The sequence below is a fragment of the Gracilinanus agilis genome, chromosome 2 (genome assembly GCF_016433145.1).
Source record: "Gracilinanus agilis isolate LMUSP501 chromosome 2, AgileGrace, whole genome shotgun sequence".
Classification (NCBI taxonomy): domain Eukaryota; kingdom Metazoa; phylum Chordata; class Mammalia; order Didelphimorphia; family Didelphidae; genus Gracilinanus; species Gracilinanus agilis.
The window spans coordinates 285,334,360-285,350,299 of record NC_058131.1 but is presented as its reverse complement, the minus strand read 5'-3'; the positions used below and the strand labels follow the sequence as shown (position 1 = coordinate 285,350,299).

General features: G+C 34.3%; 1 protein-coding gene across 2 annotated transcripts in view; it reads left to right on the top strand.

The window, feature by feature from the left end:
• Positions 1 to 319: 319 nt before the first annotated feature.
• Positions 320 to 15,940, top strand: part of STXBP1 (syntaxin binding protein 1) — a 39,700-nt gene continuing 24,079 nt past the window's right edge. The window contains exons 1-10 of one of the 2 annotated variants that reach the window (XM_044661364.1): positions 320 to 377; positions 1,745 to 1,794; positions 3,649 to 3,730; positions 5,343 to 5,419; positions 6,201 to 6,279; positions 6,914 to 7,017; positions 9,312 to 9,460; positions 10,463 to 10,547; positions 10,924 to 11,054; positions 13,825 to 13,932. In XM_044661364.1, coding sequence (XP_044517299.1) covers positions 1,750 to 1,794; positions 3,649 to 3,730; positions 5,343 to 5,419; positions 6,201 to 6,279; positions 6,914 to 7,017; positions 9,312 to 9,460; positions 10,463 to 10,547; positions 10,924 to 11,054; positions 13,825 to 13,932 — 860 coding nt within the window. In that variant the 5' untranslated portion in view covers positions 320 to 377; positions 1,745 to 1,749. Of the gene's footprint in view, positions 378 to 1,691; positions 1,795 to 3,648; positions 3,731 to 5,342; positions 5,420 to 6,200; positions 6,280 to 6,913; positions 7,018 to 9,311; positions 9,461 to 10,462; positions 10,548 to 10,923; positions 11,055 to 13,824; positions 13,933 to 15,940 lie in introns of those variants that run through there. The other variant, XM_044661363.1, reaches the window with a different exon arrangement.

The window sequence follows — 15,940 nt, the reverse complement described above, 5'->3', positions numbered from 1 at the left end:
CAGTTCCAAATCCAGCACACTTTATGCTAAATCTTGCTGTCTCTGTGAATGGATACAAGATGAAATATCAGAACCAAGAAAACAGTATGTCCAGTGACCGTATCAGTGTTTATGGAAAAAGTAACACCAACAAGAAAACTGAAACTGAATGCTGCACGGTCATGATAAAGAAGCTTAACTCCAAAGTAAAGATGTAGTACCTATATCTTTCTCTTCTTTGCAGAGGTGGATGGTAATTGGTGTGGTATACCACAGATGATGTCAGGACTATGTTTAGTTTTGCTTAATTATGGTTTTTTCCCTCTCTTTAAATAAGGAATGGTTTTCTGAGAGACAGAAGCATAAATTTGGAAATGAAGGTGACGTAAAAACAAAAGGTATCAATAAAAATTAGCCACACTTCTTAAATTATGGTTATTTTGCAGCATTTGGACTCCCTTGAATTAGAGGATTTAAAAATGAAGAGACTTGCTGTTTTTTTATACACATTTCACTTCCTTCAGATGATGACAAATGCCCCTTCAAATGGGAAGGGAACAGGAAACCTATACAATATTTACATATCCAAAGGAGACTTATTAAAAGATATTCTTTACAACTATATTGAACTGAGAGTGGGATATAGTAACCCTCTAAATCTGTGTCCAGATTGGGGTGGTAATGTGGCTATTTCCCACAATGGAGTTATGTAACAGCTCCAAAGATGGCTTCTCATACTTCCTTTTTGTATGGGAAAAGTCTGATCTCCAATATGCTTTCCTTTGGGGGAGTTCCAGGATGGTGATTGATGGGGCCAAAGTGTTACCTGCAACTTTGGCTTCCAGATTAATTATTGGGATCTTTGTGTTCAATAATTGTTTGATGAAGCTGAGAGAATGAAATTGGAATTTAAGAGTTTTATGTTGCCAGATGCTATGGAGCTGAGTCTAGGTGGAAACTTTATGAGATTATATTGGAAAAAGAGGGGGATACTGTCTCCACTGATTTTAAAGGTGAGAACAAAAACCAAGGGATAATTAATGTTAACATGTTACATGCCAGTTATCTGACAGATGTCAAGAGAATGACTTCTCAAGTGAGGGATCAGAGGCCTCATAGAGATATTTTATTTTTTCTTTTGGGATTACATATGTGAAATGCTAGCTCAAATTCCTTTGGGGAGGAAGAATAAGTTCCTAATGCACAAATCCCAAGAAGGTGATAAAGCTTTACCTATTAATATAACTCAATAAATTTTTGTGCATGAATGCCTTTTATAGCAAGAAATATTAGTTCATTTATATTCCTTTTAACATGTTAAAAGTTTTAAAAAGCAAAATCGTAATCCTACATCCATCATAAATAGAGCTTATAGAATTACAGAGGTCAGATATAAGCATTATAGTGGCTTAAGTTTTGTTGTCCCTTCCACACCAACCATCCCTCTCCCCTCCCAAAAAATGGAGACTTTATACGTCTACCAGTTTGTGGTTTCCTCCTTTGTCATAACATTTTACTTGATTTGGCTTTCATTTACTGCTGTAGTTTGGTGGGGAAAGTAGATGTATCTTTAATATGTGGGGAATATAGGTCATTCTTCAAATAGACTGAAATGCTTGACTTTGTCAGTCATTTCTCCTCTGGGGAGATAAGTGACTTAGTCCATGTGGTAAGTACTGGAAAGTCATTGGGAAAACTATGGGTGTGTTCTTTTTAGTTAACTAATATGTAATGTGGTCTTTTTCTTTTCTTTTCCCCTTAAAAGAGATAATGCATGATGTGATAAGGAAGGTGAAAAAGAAGGGAGAGTGGAAGGTAAGTGAAATAATAAAATTGAGACTTTTGGAATAAAGGTTAATAAGTGTTTAGAGGTGGTTTGGGAAAAAAAAAAAAGAAGCATTTGTCTGTGTTCAGAGTAGAAGCAGGCTACTATGTAACAGACAACTGGGCTAGAGGAGGATAAGTAAGAAGCTCAAGAATTGTCCAGAGGACTTCCAGTTTGTATATTTTTGAGAGTTGGAAAAGATATTAGGGATCATTTAATCTAATTCTCTCCTAATTATAGCTATGTATGCTTATATAGATTATAAAATACAATGTAAGACATCAACTATTGAAAATAATACTGATAATATAAGATAAAGAAAATTTTTTATTTTTGAAAACTAATTAATTGAAAATATTGACTAAGGAAGAAAAGAAAGTATTCTCTGTATGTCATGATCATGGAGCCACTTAATTGGTTTGGATCATATGTAGAGATGGTAATGAAGAGGCATTCCCTGTCCAAAGCTTTTAGTACTCCAGTCACAAAAGTAATTGAGGCCTATTTTCAGTTGTAGGGGCTTACCCATACATTTGTGAGATAGCTAACACTGTAGGCTGTGGCTAAAGAATAGAGGACTAGGGAATCTAGCCAAGTAGCACTATTCTTTAATCAACTAAGCTAACCAGAACAGTCATCTTCACAGAAATGGCTAAGGCACACAAGGGAATTCCATTTAAATTATTTTCACTTTTCTCTATTTGTAGATATCCTCCACCAAGTACCCTAATTTTAAGCCTTGAATAACAATGCTCTAGAACAGGGGCTCTCAAACTTTTTGGTCTCCTTTAGGCTTTTCTTAGAAGTTGTTTAAGACCTTCAAAAGAGCTTTTGCTTTTGATTTATATCTATTGCTTTTTCCCATATTAGAAATTAAAATATCTTAATATTATTATAAAAATAGTTTTGACCTCAAGGATCCCCTGAAAGGGTCTCAAGGAACCTGAGGAATCTCAGTCTTTACTTTGAGAATTGCTGCTATAGCAGTATTCAGGAGCCTTTTTCAGAAGATGCTGGCTAGTCTGTCTTTTACTGAGGTGTAAATATCTTTGTCTAATCTGGCTAGGAAAAAAATTTGATCAAAGATGCTCTTCTTTACCCTCCCCTTGAAGACTTAGGTTTTTTTCTTTTAGAAGTAAAGAGGAGCCTTCTGATATTGCCAAATGAAATAGAATAGCAATTAAGTATAGCATAATGTTGCTGAGCAGACAGGAAAGGTTTTAGTTTTGATTTTAACCTAAGACTAAAATGTCAAGCTTCTACTGATCTGGATTAAGTGGACACTGAGCTGGAATATAAAAAATAAGTATCCACGTGTTTATGAAATCTGTGCTTAGAATAGTATTAATTGTTTTCATTTTGAAAGTTTACATCCAAATTAAAAAATCCATATTAGTTGTATCTTACTTTAATATATTCTGATGACACCTTTGTACTCATTGATAGAGGAATTCCGTTAATTGTACAGATCATAATCTTTTCCTTTGGTGTGATCCATAGAGGAACTATCCACTGCTCTGGAGGCTGCTTTCCAGATTTCTCATCTTTTATTTGAATAGCATTCTTGCTGTTGCCTTTCACTCTTAACTACATGTTTAGTCCACCTCCTTTTCAATATATATATGTTTTCTTGATAATGTGTTTTATACCACTTTTTGTGTACAAGTCATTGTTGGTAACATGCATATCCATTGTGCAGCTCTCTGTTGTCCTTTAGATTTGGTGGGGTTCCATGTTTAATACCCATACTGCTTATTTGAAAGAATATTTTTTTCATGACATCCAAAAGCAGGTGCGGTGAAGTTACTTGTCCTGGCGACCCTCAAATTTATATTTTCTCCCAGGTGTTGGTGGTTGATCAGCTCAGTATGAGGATGCTCTCAAGCTGCTGTAAGATGACTGACATTATGACTGAAGGGATAACAAGTGAGTATATACAAATCAGATTTGTGATATTTATAGCTCTTTAATTAGGAAGCTCTTAAGAGCAGTATTGCATGGTAGCTTATGAAAACTACTTTGCTGGTTAAAAAGCAATTCACTTTGAAGTTATTTCTCCAAAAGAAGTTAAATCTATACTTTTCCTCTCTACAAGAATCACTGGTGTAATATGGCAACTATTTTTTTTTTCTGCTCAGAGGCAGCAGGTTGACTGCTTTTGATATAAATAAATATTTGACACATTTAGAAATCTTGTATAAAAGGTAAATTAAAAGATTCTTCCAAAGTGACTTAACCTGTAATTCTCAATCATATGATTATGAGGAATGGCTCCCATATTGTAATTATACTGTTCTTTATATACAGGACCTTAAACTCTATCAAGTGATCATTATATAAAGGGGATGATTATCAGAAAGTTCTTCCTTTTAGGTAAAGGAGCTAGCTGAACCTTCTAACAGAACCTTCTTAAGCTGGACTAAAACATAGTAGTAGTCTTAGAGCTTCTTAGAAGAATGCTCTTATACAAAAATTCATATAAAATATAAATTTTAAAATTAATATTAAAATATAGTTATTTAAAAATTAGAATACTATTATTATTTGTAGAGTTTCCAGAGGAGATCAATGAAAATGATTAAATAATGGCTTAGAAATATATTGTACAAGGAAATGTTAAAGAAAAAATGGGATTATTTTATCAGGAAGAGAAATCTGATAGAGGATTAATAATAATATTCTCTGGATCAAAATAATTAACCTAAAGTGGGAGTAAGTAAATGGTATTAGCCAGGACAGTGTAGCTAGAAATGAGCTTAAACTGCATGGAACAGTATTCAGATGAGATACAAAGATAGAAAATGAAAATAGTTTCTCTTCTTAAGTACTTCACATGAATTGGATTCTCTAGGCGTAAAGGTTCAAAAACATATACTGTTAGGCAATAGTATAACTTTTAAAGAAAAGAGAAAGTAATCCTTTTAATTTTTTATTTTTAAATATTTTTCCATGTTTACAAAATTCATTTTCTTTCCCTCTCCCCTCCCAGAGCCAACAAGCAATTCCACTGGGTTGTACAAATGTTATCACTTGATACCTATTTCCTTATTCTTTTTTGCTGTAGAGCGATTTTTAAAAAAAGCCTAAATCTGGGGGCAGCTAGGTAGCTTAGTGGATTGAGAGCCAGGCCTAAAGACGGGAGGTCCTAGGTTCAAATCTGGCCTCATCCACTTCCTAGCTGTGTGACCCTGGGCAAGTCACTTAACCCCCATTGCCTGCCCTTACCACTCTTCTGCCTTGGAGCCAATACACAGTGTTGACTTCAAGACAGAAGGTAAGGGTTTAAAAAAAAAAGCCTAAATCACATACTCATTTTTATATGTGATAAGTGATGTCATATGTTTTGCTTTTGCAAAATAATCCTTTTTTAAAAAAACATTAATTTAATCCAAGCTAGCCTGAAAATGTCATGGACATTATGAGTCTACAGATTGTTTTCATTTCTTTGATGAACCTGTACCATGTAAGTTTCCTGTGTGGGCTGATTATATTTTATTCACTTTATATTGATATTTTCCATTATATTTTATTTATTCAGTTGTGGAAGATATCAACAAGCGTCGAGAGCCACTCCCTAGTCTGGAAGCCGTGTATCTCATTACTCCTTCTGAGAAGGTAAATCTTTCCCAAAAAGAGTTTTAGTTGAAGCTAAGGTAGCCTTGGTATCTCTGCAGCATAAGTTATTTGGTATTTCTAGGTTAAGCATCTACTTAACAATGCATTTGTTCAGCTTGCAATCCACAAATCAGTAGGAGTAAGGAGGGGGTGGTGGTGGTGGTAATATGTTTTAAGTAAGCTTAATGAGATTTAGCAGCTGTTCAAAAAGCCAGACACCTCTGACACAGCTCTAGTTTGTTTATTTAGAAAAAAAAATTTTTTTTTTGCAGAGAAGATATTTGTCTTTTTAAAAACTAACTTAGAGAGACAATTAGAGACCCTTTGTCTCTAAATTTAGTATTATTCTAATTTCTAAATATTGGCTAAATTCCTTCGGTTTCTGTATAAGCTATCTGCGTTATATTAGCAATAAGAGTCATCTTAGCTGGAACATTCCAATACTGGCTAATACTCCAATTTACAGATTCTTATTTTGTGAACTGAGTGAGAATTAGAAGACTTTAATCTTAAACTCATTGTTCTAGGATAGAACTAAACCCTTTGCTTTCATAGTGCTTCTGATGAATTTCTTGACAGTCCAACATCTTGGAATTAAATTTAAGACAGATTAATAGTTATTTAAAGTTCTGTACCAAATATTCTTTATTTGTGAAAATTCACTGATAATATCTACCTGTTATTATTTTACATAGCTTGAATTTGACTTAGTTTTAGATATAGATTTTATTTACCTTCAGAATTTATTCTTCATTACTTTAATCTTCCCTTTTTCTTTTAGTCTGTCCATTCGCTCATCAGTGACTTTAAGGACCCACCAACCGCCAAGTACAGGGCTGCCCATGTGTTTTTCACTGACTGTAAGTATGACACATACTTAAAGAAACAAGAGCCAACAATCCCTTTCCTATTTGCCTTCACCCAGCAACCCTCCCATCCCATTTCAGAACTGTGCAGCAGAGCATATACTAAAATGATACAGAATTGATTTGTAAGCAATAATATTTGTCATTCTTTGTTCTAAGTTTTTATTTCCTTCATAAGATATCATAGACATGAGTTAGAAAAGATCCACAAGTTTTTTTGTTCCTTCCTTAGAGATGCATAGGATACCAATTTCAAGGATAATGTATTTAATTTAATGTAATAGGAGAGAGGGTGCTGACCTGCATTGGTAGAAGGGTTTTGCTCATTTTGCAACCAGAAATCTAGGCCTTGTGTCTTCTGTTCTTTCTTTCTAATCCTTGGATGATAGTTAATTTTCACTGATTCTCTATAAATAAGTTTTTATTGATTGCCATTTGGATATATGTTATATTTTGTGGATGTTGAGCTGTATAGTTAATACCTCTGATTTTTGAGCATTTTGGTTGTTTATTAAATCATATTAAATTTTGAATGACATTACTATTCATTTGAAACAACCAAATGTGAGGCAGAAATTAACATAAATTATTGTTTGTTTTTATAACACAGTTATTATTGTTCTTTTAGCTTGCCCAGATGCTCTGTTTAATGAGCTGGTAAAATCTCGTGCTGCCAAGGTCATCAAAACTCTTACAGAAATCAACATTGCATTCCTTCCATATGAATCCCAGGTGAGTACAAGTAGAAATTATATTCAAAATCCACTATAGGGGTTATTTTCATCAGAGTCTCTGGTAGGTTCTCAGGAAATGTCAGAAAAAAATATTATTCTTGGTACAGAACCTAAGGAAGTTATCCTGTGAGTTATTGAGAGATTTTGAGAGTTGGTGCTTATAGAAATAGTATTCAAAAGATAATTATATCCTCCTTGTTTTGCCTACTGGTCTTTGATTATTTATGAAGTTGGGCTCATTCTTCATTATGCTTTTGTTTGTGCACCTTTTTGGCACTCTTGGTGGTTACTGGTGAGTCTGTTCAGTGCTCCTTGGAAAGAACCAATATGAAAAGCACATGAGGGGATCAGGCTATTCATCTGCTGCAAAGGATCTTGTTTATATATAGCAATAATTTCAGCTTGTCACGTGTTTAAGGAACAGATGGCAGCCATCAGGTTTCTTGCTTAACCTTTTAAATGCCAAATGTCCAAGCAATAAGGTGTTGAGATTGGAGAAAATAATTATGTTAAAAACTGAAGTAAATTTTTACTGCAAGAGAATATCAAGAATTGGTATCTTATTGGGACTTTTTAAAACTACAATTTTAAAAAATGCTAAGTTCTGAAGGATCTCTTAAACCACAAAATAAGTGGTTTAGAAATATTAAATTTCCACAGGCCAGTTTAGAATTAGCTTACTTATTATAAAGGTTAAAAAGAATTAAAAAATAAGACATTTAATGCCTTTTTTCTTTTTTTATCAGTGTTGAATGGAAAACCTATTTTCTTGAATGAGAATTAGAATGCTTATTATTTTACGAAGCACTCTTCCTTACAACTCTGTGAAGTAGACATACTAGTATTCTTTGTATTTTATTTAAGAGGAAACTGAAGCTCTGAAAAACTTGTTACTTGGTCAGGGTCACACAACTGTTAATCCATTAGAGCCAGCGTTCATGTTCAGTTCTCCTGACTTCAGGTTTAGTGCCTTTCCATTTATCATGTTTTCTTTCATTCTTTTTCTCATTTAATTTAAATTCTGACTTTTATTTTTAAGTAAATTAAACCTCATTCTAACCAAAATATTTATGCAGTTTGTAAAATAACCCTAGCGCTATTTTAGCTGATCATGTTGATTTTGCCTGTGTGTACACCCTTAGTAAATAAGGACTTTGAGGTTAGCTAGGTGGCTCAGTGGATTGAGAGCTAGGCCTAGAGACAGTAGGTCCTGGGTTCAAATGTGGCCTTAGATCTTCCTAGCTATGTGACCCTGACCAAAGTAGACTTAATCTACTTTGTCTATCCCTTACTAGTCTTCTATTTTGGAACCAGTACATAGAAGATAAAGGTTTTTTAAAAAAAGCAATACTTTATTTTAAACAAAAATAACAAACTTTGATTTCATTTTTAAGAGCTTTGAGTTTTTGCCTTCTTGGTACTGTTATAAAATTGACATCTGACTTCATGTTGGTGGACAGCAAATAGAAGCTCTATTTCAGTGAGGCAAAAGCCTTCCTAATACCACAATTCAAGTTTTCTTGGCAACTGCAATGAAGCAGTTTCTCAGACCTTTGAACTCTGTGTCATAGAGAAATTCCTCCTCACATCACTACCCACGACTGTAGTAGCCTAGTCTCACTTCATACACTGTAACCTCCTGGCTTTGGTCCCACAAGTCTTCAGCCTCTTAGGGAATTTTCTTTGTATCTGACTTTGTACCCAACTCCACCTAGCTCTGTCCCCCAAGAAAAGAGATCTGTCACTCAACTTTTTTTTAACTCATTAGCCCTGGAACAACTTAGAATCATAACCTGATTTTAGTAAGCTGTAATATAATAGAGCTTTTAAAAAATGAAATTTTAAAATTTTATTTAATAATTAAATTTTATTTAATAATAAATTTGTATTTACTTATTTAAATTTGATAATGAAATTAATAATTTAATAATTGAAAAATGAAATTAAAAAAAAGAATTTAAAAAATGAAAAAATAAAAAATTTGAATAATTTTTGTAACTTTAAAAACCAACCAGTTTAAGTGATTGAGGATAATGGAGCAGGAATCTACATAACAAACTAAACAAATATTTCAGGAGATTCTGATTACATTGTATTTTCTTTTATTTCACAGAGTATGAGCCACTGTTAAATTTTTTTGCATAGGCTATTCGTGCCACTTCGATCTTATTCTTTGGGAAATATTGGGATGATTATACTTATTTATTTAAGATTTCTTCCCCATTGGCTGAAAGAATGTTGTCTGATAACTTTTATTTTGGATATAAGTACTATTTATTGCCTCCTTTTCAGGTATATTCCTTGGACTCTGCTGACTCTTTTCAAAGCTTCTATAGCCCACACAAGGCTCAGATGAAAAATCCAATCCTGGAACGACTGGCAGAACAGATTGCAACTCTTTGTGCCACTTTGAAGGAATACCCAGCTGTACGATATCGAGGGTGAGACAATATATTGTGGATTATTTATCGGAGGTTAGGGGCTTCTTCTCAGTTCATTCATTATTGTCATCCTCAGTTTTCTTCACACAATATACACATGCATACACCCATATAAAATGCATATATAGGCACACATATAGACAATATTGTATAATACTTATAGCATCTAATATATAAACACACAGAGATATGTAGGTTATCTTTATAATATATAAAAAGAATTTGGATATAGTGCAAGATGAACAATTGCTTACATACAAAGAGGTTTCTGCACTTTATTAAATTAAATGATATGATTTTAATAACCAAGAAATAGCTACATATACTTCTATATTACCTTAGAACTCAGAATGATGAGAAAAAATATGATAATCAGTTGAGTTTCAGATTAAGGGGTGACTACTCTATATAGGCTACATGTGAGAGTGGTTATCATTAAAGTCCTGTTGCATAAATTTTATATTTATATATGCATGTGCCATATATATATATACATACATTTGTTTCACTTACGTAAGTACATTTTATGCATACTTTGGAGATGTTATAGATTCGATTCCAGACCACCATAATAAAGTGAATATTGAAGCCAAGTGGGTCACACGAATTTTTTGGTTTCTTAGTATATATAACAGTTTTATTTACACTATACTGTTGTCTATTAAATACTTCATTACAAAAAAGTGCAAACATCAAACATCATCTGAGCTTTCACGTAGTTGTAATCTTTTTTCTAGTGGGAGATTTTGCCTCAATGATGTTGATGGCTGCTGACTGATCAGGGTGGTGGTTGGCCGAAGGCTGCAGTGGCTGTGACAGTTTCTTAAAATAAGACAACAATGAAGTTTGTCACAATTGATGTGGCAAATTATATGTATAATAGAATTCTTTGCTTAAATTGTCTTTAATAATGTATAACTTGCCAAAACTTCCATCAGATCATATCAGGAAAGTTGAAGATCATGATAAAGAGTTTCTCATTTTTCATTTCATGTTTGACAGAGACTACAAAGACAATGCCATGTTGGCCCAGTTAATCCAAGACAAACTAGATGCCTACAAAGCTGATGACCCGACTATGGGGGAGGTAAGGTCTAAAAGCTACTTGATCCTTTACCTTAGTGAACAGAAGCTAAGTGAGAAAGAAATAGAAATACTATGCAAAGCATCTATATTAGTTACACATTATCTTGAAAATGCTATGCATCAGATACATAGAATATTTGTGGAATATGACAATTTTCATATTGTTCCTTATGTATTTTTGAATCTAGTTTTAAAAAGGTTTGAAAAAGCTATCATGTGTATTTAGGGGAGGAGGAGAAGGGTAGAGGAGATTTAACTTCATGGTACATATTTTAATTTGAAATGAAGGTCTTTCTACAAGTATAACACCACTTCTAGACACTTGAATTGCATTTTCCTAGCAGTGAAAGCAAGATATCTTGCTTCTCATTTCTTAGGGCCCAGACAAGGCTCGTTCTCAGCTCCTGATACTGGATCGTGGTTTTGACCCCAGTTCTCCTGTACTTCATGAATTGACTTTTCAGGCTATGAGCTATGACCTGCTACCTATTGAGAATGATGTATACAAGTGAGTATAGTGATTATAAACCTTAAATATGGTTGTCTTGTGAATAATATAAAAAAACTTGAAATATCCTAAAACTTTCAATCAACCTACTCACATTCTTGAGGTGCTCTTGGATCAATATTCTTCACTACTTGTCAGACTTAAAATATTACTTATGGCTGATTAGTTTTTTTTTAACATTTATTAATATACATTTTTAACATGGTTACCTGATTCATACTCCTCTTATCCCCTTCAGGCTGATTAGTTTTTTAAAAAAAAAAACCTTTCTTCTATTTTAGAATCAATGCTAAGTATTTGTTTCAAGGCAGAAGAACAGTAGGGCTAGCCAATTGGCATTAAGCTGCTTGTTCAGGGTTACACAGTTAGGAAGTATCTGAGGCCACATTTAAACCCAGGACCTTCCATCTCTAGGCTGTTGCTGTATTCACTGGCTGCTCCTTGATTAATTCTTAATACTTGGGAAATTCCTAGATTTCTCATGAAGTCAGTGCTTAGTGTTTAGTCTTTGAAAAAGATATAACACAAACACAGTTTTGCTGATCACTCTTCAGTCTTCCAAAAGTCCACAAAAATCAGCATTTTTTCATAGAGAGTTATGCTTCCCATATTAAAGTAAGAAAAGCAGAAGTTTGAAATAATGCTTTATTCAGTAAGCCTATGCTAAATTGTATCACTACGACATGCTTTTTAAACCTATTCCTAATGAAAATCTATTAATTATTAGATATGAAATATCCTTAAAATATATCAGTGCAAGGTCTTTTTTAATTAACCTGTATTGATGCTTCAATACAGAAAAGGGTTTCTTTACTTCACAAAAAGGGAATCTTTTTCTAGTCTTGAGTCTTCCTTCCTTCTTTCCTTTCTTCCTTCCTTCCTTCATTCCTTCCTTAATAGAAAAATTTTGTTTAATTAATTAATTTAGAATATTTTTCCATGGTTACATAGTTCATGTTCTTTCCCTCCCCTCCAACACCCTTCCACCCCCACATAGCTGATGCGCATTTCCACTGGGTTTTACAAGACCTATTTCCATATTATTAATATTTGCATTAAGGTGATCATTTAGAGTCTACATCCCCAATCATATCCCCATCAACCCATGTGTTCAAGCAGTTGTTTTTCTTCTGTGTTTCTACTCTCACAGTTCTTCCTCTGAATGTGGGTAGCATTCTTTCTCATAAGTCCCTCAGAATTGTCCTGTCTCATTGCATTACTGCTAGTAGAGAAGTCCATTACATTCAATTGTACCACAGTGTATCAGTCTCTGTGTATAATGTTCTCCTGGTTCTGCTCCTTTCACTCTGCATCAATTCCTGGAAGTCATTCCATTATTGAGTCTTTCTGAATATTGAAAGGCAGTCTTTTCTTGTCATGGATTTCTGTTATTTTAAAATTGCATGCCATCATTAATCATTAAGATTGATATCAAAATTCTGTGGCTCAGTAGATAGAGAACTAGGCCTGGAGATGGAGATCCTGGGTTCAGATGTTATCTTAGACACTGTGTGACCTTGGGCAAGTCACTTAATCCCAACTGCTTAGTCCTTACTGCTCTTCTGCTCTGAACTGATACTTAGTATGAATTCTAGAATGGAAGGTAGGGGTTGAAAAGAAAAGAGATATCAGTTCTACCCTTTTTCAGTTCCTCTCTTGAAATTGATAAACTCTTTCTTGACTAAATACATATATAATTTTCATAGACATATTTTGCTTTAACTCAACAGATACTTCCCATTAAACTCCAAACATACACACACAGGGTATTATTATGTTTCCTAAAAACAGTTAAAGAAAAGACCTAGCAATGGTACATCATGTTTTCCTTTTTTAGTTTGCTGATTAACAGAAAGCATTAGGTGCATTAATTTTGATAGTTCATTACATTGTCCATTACATTTGACCTGAGTTGGTTACCTTATAGTATTATTTGTATTTAAATTATACATGCGTTTTTTATCCATTTGTCTCAGCTTTCTTAACCTTTTATCAGTGCATACAGATCTTTCTCATGGTTTTGTAAATATTTCATATTTATCATTACTTATTCCATTACATTACTAATATTCCATTACATTTATGCTTTTGCAGCTGTTTCTCAGTAATTGTTGCCCAACTAAATCTTAATAACCTCATGTATAAAATGAAAGCTATTTAGAAATATTCATTTTGAGAACTATGCCCAAATTTTATTCCAGAGGAGAAAAACTTTTTTTTAACTTTCTCTTTAAGTAGATAAAAATTGATTACAGAGGGGCAGCTGGGTAGCTCAGTGGATTGAGAGCCAGGCCTAGAGACAGGAGGTCCTAGGTTCAAGTCTGGCCTCAGTCTCTTCTCAGTTGTGTGACGCTGGGCAAGTCACTTAACCCCCATTGCCTAACCCTTACCACTCTTCTGCCTTGGAACTAATACACAGTATTGATTCCAAGATGGAAGGTAAGGGTTTAAAAAAATGTTTTTTATTACAGAAAATTTATTAATGATGAACTGGTGGAGAAAATACTAGCTGATAATGTGAAGTTTTTTAAAAATTAGAGTCATAATCTTTGGTTTATCTCTATGCCCTAGTGTTTAATGTTGATATAGTTGACCAGAAATGACACATCAGATGGGTAAGCAACTTAGTGTGGTAGATAACCTGGTGGAAATACTTACTATGTAATGAAAAAAAAAGGACTCTCTGGAGGAGGAAGGGGAGAGGATATGTAAAGCTAGATGTATTTCTTGAGTCATAGCTTTCTCTACCTGAGTCAGATCTTTCTTCCAGGTATGAGACAAGTGGAATTGGAGAAGCTCGAGTAAAAGAAGTTCTTCTGGATGAAGATGATGATCTGTGGATAGCTTTGCGCCACAAACACATTGCAGAGGTATCCCAGTAAGTGTTTCTCTTTTTTCCCTTTTGATCTTAGTGAACTAGTTTTTTTAAATATATCTGACAACTTTCAATAATGTACTTAGGCTGAGTAATATAAACTAAACACTGTGCTCAGAATGGATAAAAAACTTCTCTGCCTGATTGAGCTAGCAAACTGCTCATTGGTCCAAATAAGTACTGTCATGTCTCTTAAGTCTGTTTTACCAACTGTAAAGTTAGAGATATACCCCTGCTGTACTAAGAATGTAAGGCTATTTGGGAAACATTTGGGGCTCTAATAGACAAGCTTTATAAATATGAAATATTAAAATCAGAAGCTCCTTTAGTGCTTACTAAGGTTTGATTTTTATTGGAAAGATTCATATGTAACAAGTACAATTCAAATATCTTTTAGATTCTAATTTAGTTCTTGCATTTTAATTATGGCATTCCTCATATCCCACTGAGATATTCTGGGGGTGGGGGAGCTAATATCTTCTAAATGTGTCAGACCTTGGAGATATTTCCATTATTGAAATACTCCCTGCCCATTCTGCTTCATAAAAAAAAACAAAACAAAAAAAACAGATTCTGCAGTGAATCCATTTCATACATAGGTTAATAAGGAAAGAAGAGTAGGAAAATAAAATAGTAATTAACCCAGTTGAATGGAACATGGTGCTAAATGTGGCCAGGGTCATGCATTTAATCCCCATACATGCTGATGAACCATTCATTTACAAGAGATTGCTTCTGTTAAATTAAGGTAAATATCTCATATATATTGTATGTGCTGTTTTCTAGGTTAGTCTGGTTGGATTTTATATGTAAATCTATTGGCAACATAAAAAACAACTCACAAGTCAGTAAGAATTTATTAAATCCCCCTATGTGCAGTGATTGCTAAGCACTAGAGACACAAAAAGAAGCAAAAGATAGTCCCTCCTTGTCTTCAAAGAGTTCACAATCTAATGACAGAGACAACAAGCAAATAAATATGTACAAAGAAGCATAAATAGAAAATAATTAACATAGGGAAGGATACTAGGAATAAGAGAAGTTAGGAAAGGTTTCCTATTGAAGATGGAATTTTATTTATGATTTGAAGTAAGTCATGGAAGCCAGGAGTTAGGAATGAGGAAAGAGAACATTCTAGGCATAGGAGACAGTCAGAAACAATGCCTGGAGATGAGAGATGGAATAGCCTGTTCTTGCTTGGCACAGTTAGGGAGCCAATGTCAGGGTATTGAAGGGTATGTGACAGAGAGTAAGGTGGAAAGAAGAGGACAGAGCTAAGAAGGCAGATTAGAGGCAACCTAGCTGAGCTCTCAACATTCTCCTCCAAACAACTTTAATATAATGCCACATATCAAATTTTTGAGTGACAGACAAACAAATGGTCATGGTGAGATGTTTTTCTGGCCTAAGAAAAGGACCTTAGGAGGTCATCAGGAGAGGTTTGTTACACCAGGGTGGAAGTCTGTCCAGCGCCCATACATGTCAATGGCAGCAATGGTGGCTGCAGCAGCAGCAGCAGCAGCAACAACAGCAACTGCTTTTGGAGCTCTCAGTCCAGAGATAGTAAGGGAGTTGTTAGACCACTGGTCAGAAAAATATTTCAGGGGACCTTTTGCTACTAGGTATAGCTGATATGGACTGACAATTCTGTGGCCCATAATTAGTTCTATATTGCAGTTCAAGGGTGGAGAAGAGATCTAGTGTCAGCACAAGGGAGAAGAGTCTCTGGTTATAGTTCCAAGTCAAAGAGAACACTAGTGCTTCTGGCTACAGGGGACGAGGGGCCCTTTCTGGGTAAAGATCAGCATATAAACCAGGAGAGTACCTCTCCTAGGATCACACCACCTTAGAAGGACCAAAAACTTGCAGATCCCCAGAGCTAGCTCTGACAACAGTAGCATAAAAAAAAAAATCTTGTAGCTTGGGATAGTGCCTCCTCATTCCCAGGTGAGCAGAACCCAGCTTTAACATAAAATTCATAGTCAAGAAATAGGCAGAAAATTTGACCATA